The following is an 18,115-nucleotide window of genomic DNA, read 5'->3' as shown; positions in this document are numbered from 1 at the left end:
TAACAAAAATGAACAACAATAATGCAGCTTACATTTTAATTATATTTTTGACATTGAAGTTTTCCAGTGGAGCTATATCTGGATCTTCTCCTCGCTCATCCTGAAGAACAATTTGTTGAAGTATTCTGTCCAACAGCTGCCACTGCTGGAAGTTTCCTCCATTCCTCTTATCTGTATAGAAAAAGACCAACCCATGAGAACTTCTGTTTCCATGCTAAAGTCCACAGACCTGCCTGCTGCTGGCCAGTCTGCTGACTGGCATTCCTTCCTTTCCACCTTCCAACTCAATCCTGTATGGAGTAAACTGTAGAACACAAAGCCTAACTGCGAACTGTTGCTAGCAGATCAGTTACAAACATCTGGCATACGGGAACAGCACATAACAACCACGGGCAACTCTGCACCTGATTTTGCACATTCAGGTTGTGTAACCCTTTTGACAGATTATTTCTAACTTCTAACTTGCACCTCAAATGTATAGAAGTGATTCCTTTGTGATAGCTGTTACTCAGTATTTTCTGTGGCTTGATGCTGGGGTTTTCTTTTGGTACCCAGGTAACATCGTAACCAGGCACTGTAAATACAATCAGATGTTCTATATGCATGCTTGGTTATCTGCAGGCCAGCAAAATTCAACTGGCATTAAAAATTTCTACAAACACGACCAAAAAGTGTGGAAAGAACAGAAATTGAACCACCTGGACTGATCGCATGGATATAAACCAGAAGAGCCAAAGCAACATAAAGTTCACCTCAGCTCCCTGAGTTGCATAACCTAGACCTTCAGATTCTTCAGAGCTGCTCCAGTACAATCCTCTCCTGGCCTAGCAGGGCTTAGTCCTGCCACCAAAAATCCAGGTCAATACTTAAAGCTCAAATACTGTCTTAAAAAGTAATATCAAGGAGACCAGTGGGACAAACAACTGCTTGAATTTGTGGACGGCAGTACTTGAACCTAAAGAGTGCCTGAAAATATACCACATTACTTTCTGAAAAAGCACACCACAGTACATCTCCTCCATGTTCCCTTCTCATTTTGACTGCCCAAGTACAGCCGAAAGTAATGAAGATCAGCATCTGATACCTAAAAGGATCAAGGCAGGCAGTTTTTTAGTAATCTTGCTATGCCTTTGCTCAGCTGCTACACTCTGGAAGCATAAATGAGTTATTTTATTACAGTTAACCAAGAAGATTCTTATCGCTTCTTTTGAAAACAAATGCCAGTGTTATTTTTCAGTTTGAGTTCAGGAGCTCTGCACCAATACATTGCCATGAGATAGCAGCCTGAAGACTCACTGTGGAATTTCCCAGTGACAGAACAGCTTTCAGTACTGTATTGTTTCACCAGAAAAATTCCTCAGTGCATTTTGTTAATATTCAAAATGATATCTATTTCAGGGAATTCCCTGTCTAAAGCACAAAGGCTCTTTCTTTTTTAGAACTTTCAGTTTAAAATCATTAAAAGCTCTGTCAGTGACTAACTGGAATGTCTCAGCTACTTAATTTTATTTGCAAGTGCAGAGAGGTCAAGCTGCTGCTTTAAGTACTGCAACAAAAATCTGCTGGATGGAGTCAGTGGTAAGATAACAAATTCCTTAGCCACTGCCAAGTTCTGAATGGAAGACCCGAGCAGTGTGTTCCTTGGTTATCTGTGACCCTCTACCTACACCAAAGCTTCACCTAGTTCTTTAGTACCCCTTGCCCTGGAGAACGGTGATGTACTCACATGGCATCTGCAAGCAGTGCTGGAGGATGGATAACAAATAAGGATAGGCATCTGTGTGCTTCAATCTCTTCTTGATCAACTCAAACATCTGAGAGGCACTTTTTGTATCAATGTGGATCTGCAGTGAGAGAAGGTAGTGAAAGAACAAGAGAAAAAACTATGCACAGTGAAAGCCCAACTAACTGTGAAAGATCTGATCAACACAGAGACAGGTGAATTTCCAGCAACTGGACCTCTGTAGAATCTCCTGCAATGTCCAGCTGCAAGTTCCAGTGAGTAGCAAGCACAGGGGTCTTTGAGACCAGCACTGCCATCTCCACTCCAGTATGAAAAAGATTCCCAAAGTAAAGGGCTAGAAAGGTGGGAGGCATGCAAAGCCACCAAGAGCTGTTCTGAAGCAAGGAAAGCATTTGGGTCCTAGAAAGTGGTGGCACAAATATTAGAAGCTAAGCAGGAAAGGGCTAGTTGTTCTGTGTTGTTGTGTGGCAAGAGCTGGTCATGGAAATAGGAAACTGTAACTGTTCTATACCCTATAGCCTCTTACTCTTGCTAAAGGTTGTGGAAACTGTCCTTGTTTTATGCTCATCTTTAAAATCCACCCAGTCTGAAATACTGATCCTCTCCACAGGCTCTGAGGTGACAGTCTTCAGAAGAGTTTCCCGTAATCTTGGGAAAAGTATCAGAGAAGAGCATAAGCTTCACCCATAGTCCTGTAAAAGGGATGTCTGAAACTAGAATGCATCTGGATCATGTGGACTGAGAACATGAGCGCAGGACTGAGAACACACTCCACTCATGAACCTTCAGCTAAACATAAGAAAGAAGTCTTTGTCAAAGATACTTGGCAGGAGCCCTGTCTGTGATCATTGTTTTCATTATGCACACATCACAGACCCCCTTACTTGCTAAATGAGAAACTGAAAACAAGAGCACCAGCCACTCTCAGCACCAAAGTCAATCATTGTTTCCAGGGAACACAAAGGAAAGTTGCACCAAGCATCCAAAGTGGATGCTCAGCTTTGGCAAGTTCAGGTATTCCAAAGAAAAACTTACCAGGTCAAACCTCTTGGCAAGTTCCAGGTCATCTTCATTTCTGACCATCTCAAAGAAATCTAAGTGCCTAAGAGAAAACAAAACCAGAACAAACAAAACCTGCTAATATTCATGGTGTAACTCAGACTTAATGTCAAATGCATGTCACTACAGAAGCAGCAACACCTCATTTCCAGCTAGAACACTTGGAAACCGGCAAACCTTTCTTACATGAAGTGCTGGGATACATATGCAAGGCAACTCATGGGGGTCAGTGCCAGGCCAAAAGGAATGGCTGGCTGAAGTATTTGTGCTCTTTAATCCTTGTGCTAAGTCACTGTGTTGAAGTAAAACTGCTAAAAATAAACATAAAGTAGGAAAGGAATATTCTATTTGTGATGAGGGCAATGCCTGTAGTGATAATATATTTCTAAAAAGCCCATGCCATACTTGTTAACCATGTATTAGACCATTAACAAGTTGTTTCTTTTGCATGGTGGAGTAGCGATGCATTCAGTGGATTAGTTAAACAGCAGAGCTCACAACTGTCTTCACATTTGCCTATTGATAAGCACATCAGTATGCCTCTGTTGGGATCTGGAGGACCTGGTGAGACACACAGGACCCTGATATCTGGACTTCTCTTGCATGGAGACCAGAGCACAGCAGATGATGTGGAGAAAGGCTGTGGCACTTCCCTCTGTATAGACCTGGCATATAGTCTGTGTAATCCAGGCATGTGGGAGCCTCTCAAACCTCTGTTATTATCCTCACAACTGTAACTTGTAAGACTTGAAAGTGCCCCTAAGCCCCTCCTAAACATTTGTGGTTACAACATGGATTGCCTATAGGAGAGATTCTCTTCTCAGTTATAATATTGTGGATCAAAAGTAACATTAGTGTTTCCAGCTCTGCAGCAAACTGTGGACACACACAACTGTACGCGATCTTTCCCTGTGACATTAATACACAGGTGTATGTGTGTTATGTCCAGCTGCTCAAAGATGTGAGCCCAGTCCTTATGACAGGCAGCTGGTGCTAACACAGTGCCTATGCAGAATCTCAGGCACACTACATTTGCCCCCAGGGATAGCTCTATCACCCCATAGCAGCTCCCAGACAGTGAGAAAACAGTGCCTTGTAAGCTGAGGCATAGGCCTGACCCATAGGTTTTGCACTATGTGCCTTGGCAAACATAAATCCCAGATATCAGACACTTACAAATCAGCCCTGCTCTGTAGGAAGGGGCTTGGAGTAGCAGACAATAAGGGATAGCAGCACATCAGCAGCTCAGTGCCTCTCTGCAAAGCTTAATGTGGTCACAGGAGAAGGTAGTTTCCCACAGCTGCCTGCCCTTACACATTAAAATGCTTCATTTTGTTAAGCAAATGGATTTTACGAGGCTCCTCATTAGTTCCTCAGTCTTTTAGCTTCTTGAAGTGTCTCAGTCAAATTGTTCAGACTGTTTACTCCAAGTTTATTTCAGCATGTGGCTTTGTGAAGGGTTTAATTTAAGGTCATTAGTAGCTCCAATTACTGTGGCAAAACACAGAACTGCTAGTGGAGAAAACATTTATTATCCGTATAACTTTTAACACAGTAATTTAAAGGTGCCATTCAGTGTTACATTTTGTGCAGTAGCAGAGCTGTTTGAAGATGCTCCTCATTCTTCTCTCTTGCCCCCTTGGCATCTCTACCCTACCACTCACCGCAAGTGCCTCTTCTCTCATAGTTGTACCACAGCCACTCTTTGGGAGGTTGTGATACTAGCTAGATCACAAAAATAGACTGAGCATAAAGAAAAAAATTGGAAACTCAGAACCTGCATTTTGACCATATCTACTCAGTCTCAATGAACTCAATGAACTACTGGCTTCCCTCCCTTCTACCAGGACAGGCTGTTTTCCCAGTTTTGCTACAAGAGAAGAAAGGTTTTTTTTTCATTCTCATTGCCATCCCCAGCTTAGAAGGAAAGCAATTCAGGAACTCCTTGCCACAGCCACTGCCAATTCAATATGCACATTTCCTACTTCATCTTCTGATTTTAATTGTAATGACATATCTCCTTTCTGTCTTTAAAGGGAGTAACTTTTAGGACGAGACAGAGACAGTTTTGTACTTAAATCTAAACCCCAAACAGAGAAGAGTTTTTAAGAATTCTTTCTGTTGTTCAGTAACTGTTCTCAGAAAAAATGTCTTACCTGTCCAGTGTGGCATTCTCATGTCCTCTTAGCTTGTCAATGACAGGCTGAATTCCCAGCATTAGGAACTCATATCGTAGGTGTAATCGGAACTCCAAGTTGTCCTTAAAAATTGAGGGAAAACCAAGCTATTGGGTTCCAAAAGCTTTTAATCACATTATAAAAAAATATTACTTAAAACCTCAGTTCTTCCCTTTGTTTCTCTATCCTGACACCAATCTTTGCCTCTGTTTCACTTAAAAATGCAGTCCTTGTTTACCTACAATGAGTTCTGCATACCCAGTGAGAAGGACAGCATGTTCCATCTTGTTCTATAAAGTACAAAAGTTATTAGTATTTATCCTGCTAGTCCATTGGAGGTCCACCTCCTGCTTGCAGATGAACAGTACTGCAGTATTCCTCCTCATTTTTATGTTTATTTGTCATAAAACTACCTGTCTGGCAAACTTGACACCTGTTCAGTGGGATGTTACAGGACTGCCACAGACAGAGACAAACACATTGCCCGACAGAGCACCTGTGAGCTTGTTGTTTGTTGTGGTTTGACCAAAAAAAAGAAAACCCAATGTAACAAAAGTAACACTTTAAATGAAACATAGTCAGTTTAAACTATCAACAAGACTCAAAAGGAAGTCTTTTTAATGAAAGAAAAACAACAAAGTGTCTTTTCTGAAGTGTCTCCCTTTGACAATTTTAAATTTAAACATTTTGAGTTTGGCTTCGAGTCAAAACAACTGAACATCGCAAACATTTCTGAAGGTAAAGCAAGATGTTTTCTAAAAGGCTGAAATCAAGGGGGAAATGATTTGCAGTGCTTTAAAAATAAATAAATAAATAAACCCACACCAAAAATACCTGAGCAATCATCTCAGTGCAAGTAGTCTATGTTATCTTATAAGAGTCTGGGAACGAAATAATGTGGAAGTCTTTCTAAGACTGATACTAACAATTCAGCATTATTTTCCAGAAACTACATCCACTCAATAACACAAGATTTATGACTTAATCTACTAATACTTTCCAAGGTAAATTAATTCAAGCATAACGTTTTAGAAGGAATTTCCAGGGCAGTGACTCACCTCACCAGCACCAGCATTCAGAACAGCATTGATAAAGGACATGATGGCTGTTTTGAGGTTTACTTCATCTCGGTATCGCCCCATACTTCGGTCTAACTCATTCAACAATGTCTGAAACAGAACAGCAGGCTAGGTTAGAGGATATAATCTAATTTCTTTTTACATACTGTTCATGGGATATGCACACAGTCTTCTTTTGATTTTCTATGTATTTGCTTAAAGAAATAATTTTTTTTCAGACAAGATTGTTAGCAATTTCGTGCATGCCACAATAAACAAATGAAGAATAGTGGTAGAAATAAAATGCCCAACTGATTCTAAATGGAGGAAAAACAAAAGTTCTTTTTTTAAACAGGCTATTATTTGAGAAAAAAAACAGATGCCCTTTATAGTTCTTGCCAACATGATCTAAGAAAGCAGCAGAATGATATCCCTGCTAGTCAGTTAAACTCTGTACAGTGAATATGACAGGGAGTTTATACATGCGGAAAAATAGCATCAGATTCATATATACTTTCTACTCACATCACTCAAGTAAATGTCATTATTTTCTTGGATCTCAGCAGGATAGCCTGCACTTATATATACAGGAGGAGAGAATTCTAAAGAGAAGCTGTCTTTTGAGGAGTAAAACCTATACCTGAACCTTGGAAGATTTCTCCTTGTTCCTTCACTTACAACCATTTCAAATGATACATACAATTACCTACCTCTTGGTCAGCTCTTTTAGGGATTTGCAAATAACAGGAATATCCCCTGTACATACAGCTTCAAAGCTCAAATGTGAATTACACGGAGCAGCAAGTGTTGCAAGTGCAGTTAAGCTCTAGTTTCCATGTTACAGAACCATAGAATAATTTGGGTTGGAAGTACCTTTAAAGACTGTCTAGTCCAACCCTCCTGCAATAGGCAGGCACATCTTTCAAGTAGATCGGGTTGCTTAAAGCCCAGTCCAGCCTGACCTTGAACACTTCCAATAATGGGGCATCTACAATTTCTCTGGCCAACCTGTTCCAATGTCTCACCACCAAACATTTGATAAAAAAATCTCTTCCTTTTATCAAATCAAAACTTACCCTTTTTTAGTTTAAACACATTAGCCCTTGTCCTGTCACTACAGGCTTTGTTAAAAAGTTTTTTTCCATCTTTCTTATAAGCTTCCTGTACATATTGAAAGGCTGCTATAAGGTCTTCCCAGAGTCTGTATGCCCCCCTATTAACCAAATAGCAGGGGTATTTAGCGTTCAGGGGGTATTTAGCATAGAAATGCTTTTGGTCTAATCTCTACATACACACAGATATTTCACAGATAATCTTGTGAACCATCAGGGAACAAAGGAGAAAAAAAGACTAGACAAATAATGATGGTAGCCTTTGTCTTATGCAGTCTATTTAGAATTAATTCCACTTGAATATTTACTAAAGAGGTTATATGTAGAAACTGATTAGCCACGAAAGCAACTCTGCTTTTAGCTTTATGCTGATGACCATGAATCTTCTCTTCAGGATCTTCTCTGATCAGTTCGTAATTCCAAGGTTGACTTTCCTTACTGGAAGAGTAACAAATTCCACTTGAGATCTGCCAGTTCAGTTGTGTGCATGTCACTCCAGCACTAATGATAAACACCCCACACTCATACATTTACTTTGCTGATGCACTAGAAAAGACAGCATTCTTTTTACTCTTCCCAAGAACTTTCAGCCATAAAGGGAGAATGAAGACAAAAATAGCTTTTTAGTGTTCAGCTTAGCAGATGACCTAAATAATATTTTGAAGCTATGATGCTGAGTAAGGAAGTTCGTTTTCCTTTAGTCAGTCTTCTGTCCCTGACTGCTGAAAGTGTCCATTCATAGCAAAATCTTTCCTGTGCTAGTCATTAGTTTCATAGGTCTATCTTGTTTCCTCTAGAAAACAGACCTCGCTATGGAGATATGTCTCAAGAAACAGAGGGAATACCCTCCTGTGCATTTGCAGGGGTAAGAATACCCTCCCTAGCTTTATGCAAACCCTTTTCTTGGTTTCATGTAAAAAATCTTTTGATCTGTCACACACTGCTGCTGACAGCTGTTTTGATATCTGAGCATAGTATGTTCACTATCAAGCAAGCTTGATTTCATAAACTCCTTTTTCTTGCATTTTCTGAATTGCCCAGCTGGCATTTACAAATGGCTGTGCCCCTGGCATTTGAACTTCCATCACATCCATGATTTCTCTATAGTTATATTCTGATCAAATACCAACCCTTCCCCCATTTTGTTAGAAAGTGAATGAGTCTTACATAAAATTACATGAAATGCCCTACTGAGCCAGACTGATGGGCAGTCCAGTCCACCATCCTATCTCTAACAATGACAACAGGAGACTATTTAAGAAGTCTTTAAATTCACCAACAAAAGCAACTCTTCAACTTGACAAATAAGCACAAGTGAAACAAATGAGAAAATTTAGTTCTGTTACTGGCAGATTTGGTGCTGAAATGCAAAGCACATGCATCGTCTTGGAATGGTTTTGCTGATTTTCTTCAGAGGTCTCATTCCTACCGTATATTCTTACAGACATTTAGGAACATGCTAGAATCAATGCAACAACATATCAGACACAGCATCCAGACAGGTTAAAGAATATTAACAGAAGTTTTCTACCCCCTATTTCAGAAAGCTGAACCAGGAGTAGAATGCAGAGGGGGCCAAGCCAAATTTAGGGCAAGAAAAAAGTTCTGGGTTGCACTAAGCTAATTGGAAAGCAGCACATCTTCATGCTCTAGAAGGAAACACGATAAGTTCAGGCAATTCCTAAAGATCAGAGTCTACACCCACACACTGTGGCTGAACTCCAATGTCTCCAACCCTTTGCAAATGGCTGAGGTTCAAGTCTTCACTCGAACATTTCCTGTGAAAAAGATTTCACCACACCTCTTGGCAGCCAGCTCTGTGGCCCAATTGATCTTATGGTTGTAAAGGTTTTTCTACTATTTAAGCAAAACTTTCCTTACTTAATCCCATTATTCCTCATCACTGACATCCAGTAGGGTTTCAGTCAATCTGCAGCAAACCTCAAAAGGCTTTGGATGAGCCTTGAGGGGAAGAACCAAATCAAGTGGGAATACAGGATTTTAATTTGTTCCTTGTTAGCTCCTCTACTACAATTCCAAATTGATCAGATTTCTCCCTACAGATTACATTCCGTACTGATGGTGTTTAATACAAACCAGGCAAGGGGGCTCTGGGAGGCATGCTTCTAATCTCCACCTTTTCAACTAACAATATCAAACTTCCTTTATTCCTTCACCTCAAGATTCAAAATTTCTAGCAGCATTGAGGAGGAAAACAAGAGTGTTCTGTCCAAAGCAGCCCAGTTAATATTTTCATCAGCAAGTGAAATCACCTCCTTTCAGACAGTATCTAACACCCAGGTTCTCTCAAGACTGAAAGAAAAAGTCTTTCCACAGCATTCCCCAGCTGGGTGGGTGTTTCAGATAGTGAACTAGGCTGGAAGGGCACTGGAACATCCTAATACACTTTTCTGGGCCAATAAAGCACTATGACTTTGCAATATTAGCTTGACTCAAAATATGGCATCTTAAGAAGTACAACATGTTACAATGTCATAACACAATACATTCACTCCACAGGAGCAATGGGGAAGCAGTAAGCATAACAATAATCAGAAAGGCAACAGCTTAGGGAAGAATAAGATTATGCCCCTTTCACAAAGGAAACCAGTCATAAGTAGGGTAATGCAGACATGAATGACGCTGAAATCAGAGACTCTTCCTTCTGTCTTTTCATAGCATTTTAGAAACCTCCATCTTCACAAGAAAAGCACTTAAGAAATACAATTAAAGCAATGCTTTCACGGTCACACAGTGAACCAGTGACATAATTACAGTAGTAATTAATTTGAATACATCAGATGGAAAAGGATCCTAGCAACGAAACCAAGGGCTCATCTTCCTAATTCCACATTTCTGCTTTGAGGGTTTATTCTCTGGCTTTCCAATGTTTTCTTTTGCATCTTTTCTTTAAGGGGCAGAGTAGAATTTGTAGGCAAAGAAGCATATTTCAAATGAAAATTGGATGAAGACAGCTTTTCCAGATTGTCTGAGGCAGGAGATTGAAGGCATGCCTTTATATTATTGTGGAATTTGAGTAAAGACAGAATACTACTCTGAAGAGGGCAGTTTTCAAGGAGTATCTTAAAACAGGAACTGCAGACTGCCTGTTGGGCATTAAAGGGAGAGTTATTCCAGGCAGAAGGGCAGCATGAAAGAAGGGTCAGAGATTAAAGCAGGCAAAGGGATCAGCTCAGGCCAAAAACTGTGGCAAATGTTAGAAAATAGGAATAATGAAATATAAATTAAGATATAAATATAAGGTATATAATCTTGTGGCAAGTGCCAAGACAAAGATGATACGGATAGACCTGTGAACACATTGAATATTGGAGATATAGGGTGAAGCTGTAGTACTAAAAGGCATTCAAGTGAAGACTGAAGTCTCGACAAAGAATAAGACCCAGAGAATCTCCCATAGGTTTAAAGTGACTGCTCTCTGGAGTTAAGCATTAGATTGATAATTGCAGTCAGTAGATGAAATGCTGGAAATTTAGAAAGAAGCAATATTTGACATCAGAGTTTCCACTCAGAGTAAAATACAAAATTTTGTTGAGTCTTTCATGTTCATGAAGTTATAGCTATATTTTCCATTAACTTCAATTAAAAAAAGAATACATCAAAATGCAAATAAATTATTTCCAAAATATTTGAGCACAATTTGATTAGCAGTCTTCAGTTGGTGTGACCTGGTGCAATCTAGTTAAATTAACTGGGATTATAAGCGTTTGTATCACTTAGGAATCTCGCTAATTTGGATTTTTACTTTAGATACACTAATATAACATCGTAAGTTTTATATTAAAATAGTAGGAATTATAGTAGGACAGAGCCAATGCAAGTTTAGCAAGAACTGTATCTTAAGCCGCAGCTTTCCTTGTCTACAAAATCACCAGTTGCTGGGTCCTCTGACTACTGCTGCGCCAGGTAGCAAGAGTTGTGCTTAGAACACTGTTCAGCGAGAACTTCTGACATTCAACAAAACATGCCATATTTTATGTTACCGTGTCAAATACATGATCTGTATGTCACTCCACCACACTTGAACACATGTAAATTGAAAATAATCAGTGTTCCAACCTAGAGTTGTCAGCAGCAAGAGCTCATGAGCTCATGCATGAGCTCAAATTTTAGATGGTTACCAGTAAATAACCTCTGAACCTCTCTTCCTTCTTCTTACAAAGAGGAGCAGAAGCAGAACCATGGAACCCAAATATTTACTCATCGCCTTAATATTCTTCTGCAAGAAGGCAAAAGCCCCAAAAAAACAACCAACCAAACAAACAAACCCAGAAAATAATTTGTGTTGAGGAAAAGTAGATCTGGAACAGTATTTCTTACATTTACCTCCTCATTCCTCAAAGTAAATAGTGCTTGTCACCACAGATGATATGGAAAGAGTGGGACTCTTAGATCTACTGCAGTCTGCAAGAGGGGAAAATAAATCCAAAGACATAGTGTACGAAGTATCAGCTTTCATAGATGAGGAGGGATAAACTGATAAATTGACAGTGACGTGTCTGAAAGGGTTGAAGAATATTATCAACAACTGGCAGGAAGGCAGCTTAAGGAAAAGCAACAATGGCACTGATGTTGTCAGAGGTCAGCGTTACCTCTAAGTTATTTATTGGGCATTCCAATAAACGTAAGCTCAGTATAGTTTCTAGAAAGCCCTATAGTTTTTACTTCACAAGAACTGAGTTTGATTTCCAAAACAGAGAATCTGAAATTATTCTCTTCGGTATTGTGTCTCTAATTTGGCTACTGTCTTCCAGAGCTACATCTAGAGAAAGACTGAACAGTGCTTTTACAGTTCCCAGCTTTTCTTTTTTCCCTCCATTAGAATCAGTCTGCAATAATGAACAATAGAGCCAAAAGAATAAATTCCTACTCTGCACATTCAAAGCATGTTTCTCCTGTTCCTACAGTTTAGTTCATTTTTAATTACTTTTCACCAAAAGAATTCTCTTTTCTTGGTTCTGCCAGATCCCCAGTTGTGGGGGATCATTTTCAACATAACAGTGATTAGGTGTGGCCAGTCAAAGTCAACCAAAAGCTGCAAGCTCTAAAGAGTTCAGACACTTCAATACACTGAGTGATGCTGCTAGTTTCTCAAGCTACAAGAACACATCTTTAAAAAAGCTGAGTTTGAAACCTAAAGGATCTCTTCAGATACTTGCAAAGTCTGGGTTACAAAGATTTCGCTCAGGACTGGGATAAAGAAAAACAAGTTTTCACTGGCTTTCATTGTACACCACATCTTTGAAGTTTAATGTAAAGGCATAGAATAATTGTTGTCAGCTCATCCTTTTCTTAAAATGACCTCCTATACAAGTTACAGTGGGTGCTTCTCTTGATAATGAGCTGCAAGACCATTCTGAGACACAGATGTGGGAGGGTAAAAGACAAAGAGATATAACAGCCTCTTAACTAACAAGTCCTAGAGGACCAGAGAATTTTCCACTAAAATGTAAGGAAGACCATGACCACATTTCTTTCATCAGCATTTAAAAAATCTCCAGTCTTTCTGTTAGGAGAAAATTACTGAAGATAGATGAGGAATGTTTTTGGATGAGCCCTTACCTCCTCAAAATTAAACTCAAGCTATCGCTGAGTGTAGTGGAAAACCGCATTCCAGTATCTAGGCACAAGTGTTAGAAACTGCAAACAAGAACACATCCCTTCTGCTAAATCATTTTGGGGTTTGGGCGGGGTTTTTTGTTTGTTTTGTTTAAGAAAGAAAAAGAGAGAGTATCCATTTATCTTTCATTTTTTTCCCAGAAGGAAAAATATTTTGACAAAAGCAAGGATTTATGCAAAGCACTCTTTCATGAATGTGAGAGTTAGTAAGTATCTGCAAACCATGTACATGGCTTGCTTTTCTGCTTCTGCATCCATCATTCCCATCATACTCCCGTACTAAAGAATGGTGGCATATTCTTATGACTGCAGCTGTAATGTCTTCATCTTCCAGTTTTTACTGCAATTACTATTTTCTCTATTGAAATAGCCTCAAGAGCTTTCAGCTGAAATCAAAAGCCCCCACCTACCCATCGCACCCCATTCTGAGTCATGCGTCCTATGTGCCATACCTGCATATTGAAGACATACACCAAGTTTGAACAGAGAAGCACGGTAAATGGCGCAGTGCCCATAAAGGGATGGACTTGCCAGTGCCACATACAGGTTAATATCAAGCCAATATCTCCTGCATCCCCATCTCGGGTCTGAGTCACAGTTACTGAATCCCATATGCATTCAGTTCTAATAATAAACATAACGTTGGCAGCTAGTGTTCATAAGCACATACTCTTTCCCCATTCACTTTTACAGTCAGAAGCTCATTGTAGCCCAAAATCCGCTGATGCATTAGCGGAGGAGGAGGCAGGTAATAATGGCTGAGAGAAACCAGGATCCAGGGCCTGTTGGCCCAACACCACACTTACCATTTCACTAAGGAAGAATAGTAAATGGGTGAGGTTATCCCCAGGTTTAGGAGCTACAGCTTCATACACAGCAACAGATTCTGTTAACAACTTTTTTGTAAAGGTGCTCAGTTCACTAGGAAGAGGAACATTATAACAGCAGCCAGCAGTACCCACAACAAAAGCCTGCCAATGATCTACTGACCTACCTCAAGGTCTCTGAGAATGAGTTTCCCTTCTGTGTTCTGAATGGGAGTTATCTGAGCCAACAACTGCTAAGTGGTGACAATTCACAAGTTGATTGCTAAGTGGCAATTGAAGTGCCTCCACTGTACATTATTTAATCCATTGTCTCCATTATTTAATCCACAGCTCGTTTATTTACTAAATTAAGGGCTTTAAAATCACTCCAGAGGCTCCTGGAATCCTGTGGCTTTGGCTTTTAGAGCAGAACAAATCACTATCACCCCAGAAATGCCATCAGTTTAGAGTATGAACAGATTACCAGGTTTCATTTAACATCACAAACCCCCATTTTCAGGTAAAAGATAGGGGTATTTTAAATTAACACTAATGACAAGCAATCAGATCTTGGGGGGAAAAAAAAAATAATGCCTTTAAACTATTTGAGGAAGTGCCCTTCCTAAAACAAAATGAAAAATATTTCCTTTACACTACCTAGCAAGTTTGCAATACATGCACTGTAAAAATTGCTCCCTGCAATGATTCATCATGCTGGGTATTTCTGGCAAAGTATCCTCCTTGTACCTGGAATCTTGTCCTTTCTGCAGCATAGACTTGGTAGTGAAGCATGGCTTGCAAGACTTTCTTGTGACCGTCTGGTACCAAGCAGACAGCCCCTAGGATCTCTAGCACAGCAATCTTGGTCTTAATGTTCTCAGTCCGTAAGCTCTGGGAGATGATGTTGATACTCTCTGGATGAGCCAGGACGTGAGCCCGTCCTTGGGAGTTGTTCATCAGTGCCTTGATACACCCTATAACGGATGTGTGTATACGGCTCTCTGAGGTCTCATAGTCCATGCTCTTCAGAAAGTTCAGCAAACAGCTCAGGCCATCCAGCTCAATAAACCTGGTCACAAACCTGAAAAAAAAAACCAAACCCAAACCAAAAGGTTAAGGAAATAATGAATAAGGAAAGGAGAACAAAGGCAATTTATTCAAAAGACACAATATTATTCAACCCTGCATCTGTAAACGCTGTCTGGTTTTTAGCCTAAAATTCACAAAATAATTCCCAGGTATTTAAAACAAAACAAAAAAAACCCCCCAAAAAAACCAAACACCCCCCCCCCCCCCCAAAAAAAAAGAGAGAAAACAGACTAGCTAATAATGGTGTGTCACATAGTTTCAGGGTAACTATATCCTATAACCTTATGGACGCACTGTTCTGTCACCTTGTTCTTTGTTGCAGTTACCACCAAACACCTGCTGTGGTCCACTCTAATAGCTGCTGCATTTTCAAGACTGAACGGATTCTTCCAAATTGCTACATCTTACATAGATGCTAATATACACCAGATACATTTTCATACAGACTCATCACCATGCTTTTAATTATGAGTTCGGGTTATCTTGAAAGCCATTTTTAGACTTTGATGAAACATTTAGCCAGTACTACTTATACGCTTCCACCTCCAGGAGATGGGTACACTGACAGAGGCAAACTCATTACCAATGTGTCTGTCAGCTGTACTGACTTCACACTCTGATCCTCTGCTATACCTATAGGAACATGTTATATTTAAGAGAGATATGTTCTTCAGTAAAAGGCAAAACTCCTATAATAGCCTTGGCTGATTTTTTTGTTGTTTGATTGGGTTTTTTTTAGTTTGAGGAGGTATACTGAGGATCAAACAAGTCCACTGACAATCTGCAATAGCAAAATATACAGTAAAAAATCACAAACAGAGGAAATACAGAATTACCCAGTTACCAAATGACACATTGAAGACTGAACCTATAGTAAGACAGGTTTGTTTTGACTACTAACATCACTAGAGTTCTGTTTCTACTATATTCTACCATAAAATTTGCCCTTCTTCAGGTTAAAAGTACAGTAACTGAGGATAAAAACAATATAGGAGAAACTCCTTGGAAAAGTTTAAGGTTTTGTTGAAAACCAGAGTTAAAAAATCCAGACAGGTCAAATTAGACCATGCAAACAGCTTCCTAGACAAATCAGTAGAAAAGGAGGGAATTATATGTCAGTTCAAACCAATCATTCTAGCAATGTTTCGTTTAGAGTTCCAAGGCTTAAAAATGGGATTCAAAGATATGAAAAGGGATGCAAGTAATTTCTCTAGATCACTTTGTTTATGACCTGCCTCCTTTAATAGGTCATTCAGGTTGGTGCTCTTAGAATGTCTGAATGCAAACCCATGTGAATTACACTTGAATTTTCAGTCCACCAACATATACACCAACATGTCCATGACCACACTCCTAACAGCATAATGTAGAAAACCACCTCAATCATATGAAAAGTTGTTAACGGTTGCCACCTATGTAACGAATTAAAAATATCAAGTCTGTGTCATTCTGCTTTTACCTAGCCCCTCTTCCTCCCTGTTGGATACTTCCTAATGTACCGTCTTTCTCTTTTCTGTCCTTAAGTGAGATGCTATTCCTAATATACATCAGTAATGAAAGCACCATACTGAAAGACTGAATTTCACTGGTCTCTATTCATATCTCTGCGCCAGCAAGACAAACCTGAGCCACACATATATATCTCCTGCATAATATTGACTTGACATATGTACGGTCTTCTGGTGGTTACATCCCACACCACACAGGAATTTTTAGGGCTTACCTGAAAGTTATGCTCTCTGTGGTGAGAGATTGACCAAATTCTAGCTTACTTGGGCAGCAGTTTGACCACAAACATGCCAAAGCCTGGTGCTTTCAACAGTTTTGGTCTGAGGTTCGGGTTTTATTCAAAATTGAATTTCAAAGTGAGAATCAGAGTAAGGGCAAGCACACACAGGAACATGTGTGCACTAAAAATGAAAACAAGGTTTAGCTGAACCCCGCTAAGACAATCTGCCAAGTTTCACACAAATTTGATTGCACATTCTTTGGATGCATCATCTTGTCTACCCTAACAAATCATAGAGCAAAAGCCCCTCCGCCTCTAGGCCAAAGAGTGGGATCAACATTGTGTACCAGGAAATTTCGTAAGTCACTCGAAGCAGTTTGTTATTTAAACTGATTATAGAAAGATTAAATCTTAGTTCAGTTTCTGTAATGCACTTAGCTGTTGGTATGCCAAAGACGACTGAAATAAGTGCATTCATGGCTAAAAGAGTTGCTGCTAAGGGTGTATTTGGAATCAAAATAAGCACAAACTCAATGTGTTACCAAATAATGTGATGCCAATGACTTCTGAGCATTTTTCTAACCCTGGGCCTAAGGAGTAGAGTTGCTCTTTGCTTCTACAGTTGAGCTACTATTTTAAATTCTCCTCCTCCTCACCTCAAAAGTCCAGTTCTATGAATCTATCATATACCTTAGCTAGTCCCTCCACCTTTTGGGGAGGTGGGGAAAAGGGGGGGGGGGGAGCGGGCTAGGGGAAGCAGATGTTTTGCTCTTCAGTTCCAGGAGTAAGGGAAGGCTTCAGATGAATAACTTTCTGAAGATATGGAGCTCTGTTTTCAAAACAAAGCACCCTGAAGAAGCAGCTGAACAAAGGGTCCCTTAAACATAATTTTGGATGGAACACCTGGTCTTATGACAAGACAAACAAGGCACTATAACTTCCCATGCATTTTCACCTGTTCTGATGACCATGTGAAAAAAAAAAATGGTAGGGGCACAAAAGTCACATTTTCTCAATTAAGTACAATCCCTTTCTAAATTCACTGGCAGAATAATTTTTCTAGGATTGTTTGGATGAGGTCATTCCAAAAAGAAGGCATGCGCAGGGAAGTGGTGTGTGTCACAGACCTTTATTAATGACATAATGTAAAACAATGTCGGGATTTTCCTGTGCTCTTCCTAGTCCAGAAAGCAAACAGTAAGTGGCATTATTCAATAGGAAGGCAAACCCAAATACCTTCCCATTTCAGCTGGCATCAGCAACAGGAATTAAATGATGATTTTTCACCTTCCTTTTCCAAAACACTTAGTTCCCTATTCTCCGGAAAAGCCAGAATCATGCAAGGGAGAGATAAAGAAATGGCAATAGCAGTTTCTGGGCTAACACATACTCTCAGTATGAGGATTTGCTCAGTGTGAGGAGGTATGTGTCTGTACAGGAGAAAAAAAGAAGTGGGAGTTTAGCTGATAGGCTGAGCGCCATAATCCTTAGACTATTTGGCATTTGTATGTCTCTAAGTAGGGATGTGTATGTGTTTGTGTGTATGTGCAAAAGAAAACTTAGCTCATGCAAATGAAAAACCTTTTTCCTCACAATATACACGTGTGTAACTAACTGCCATCTTATATGTCCTGTATGCTGTAAAGTAAGGTCTTGTTCTAGACTGTAAGGTGTAAAGTTTAGCATATTTGCCAATGCATT

General features: G+C 39.7%; 1 protein-coding gene across 4 annotated transcripts in view; it reads right to left on the bottom strand.

The window, feature by feature from the left end:
* Positions 1–18,115, bottom strand: part of DAAM2 (dishevelled associated activator of morphogenesis 2) — a 206,453-nt gene that overhangs the window by 53,621 nt on the left and 134,717 nt on the right. For all 4 annotated transcript variants that reach the window (XM_027788603.2, XM_005238672.3, XM_027788601.2 and 1 more), the window contains 6 exons: positions 14,344–14,677; positions 6,039–6,149; positions 4,960–5,063; positions 2,780–2,846; positions 1,727–1,844; positions 33–171 (listed from right to left, as the gene is read on the bottom strand). In XM_027788603.2, coding sequence (XP_027644404.1) covers positions 33–171; positions 1,727–1,844; positions 2,780–2,846; positions 4,960–5,063; positions 6,039–6,149; positions 14,344–14,677 — 873 coding nt within the window. The remainder of the gene's footprint in view (positions 1–32; positions 172–1,726; positions 1,845–2,779; positions 2,847–4,959; positions 5,064–6,038; positions 6,150–14,343; positions 14,678–18,115) is intronic.

This window comes from Falco peregrinus, chromosome 11, assembly GCF_023634155.1.
Source record: "Falco peregrinus isolate bFalPer1 chromosome 11, bFalPer1.pri, whole genome shotgun sequence".
NCBI classification, from domain to species: Eukaryota; Metazoa; Chordata; class Aves; order Falconiformes; family Falconidae; genus Falco; species Falco peregrinus.
This window is presented reverse-complemented; position numbering and strand designations above follow the sequence as displayed.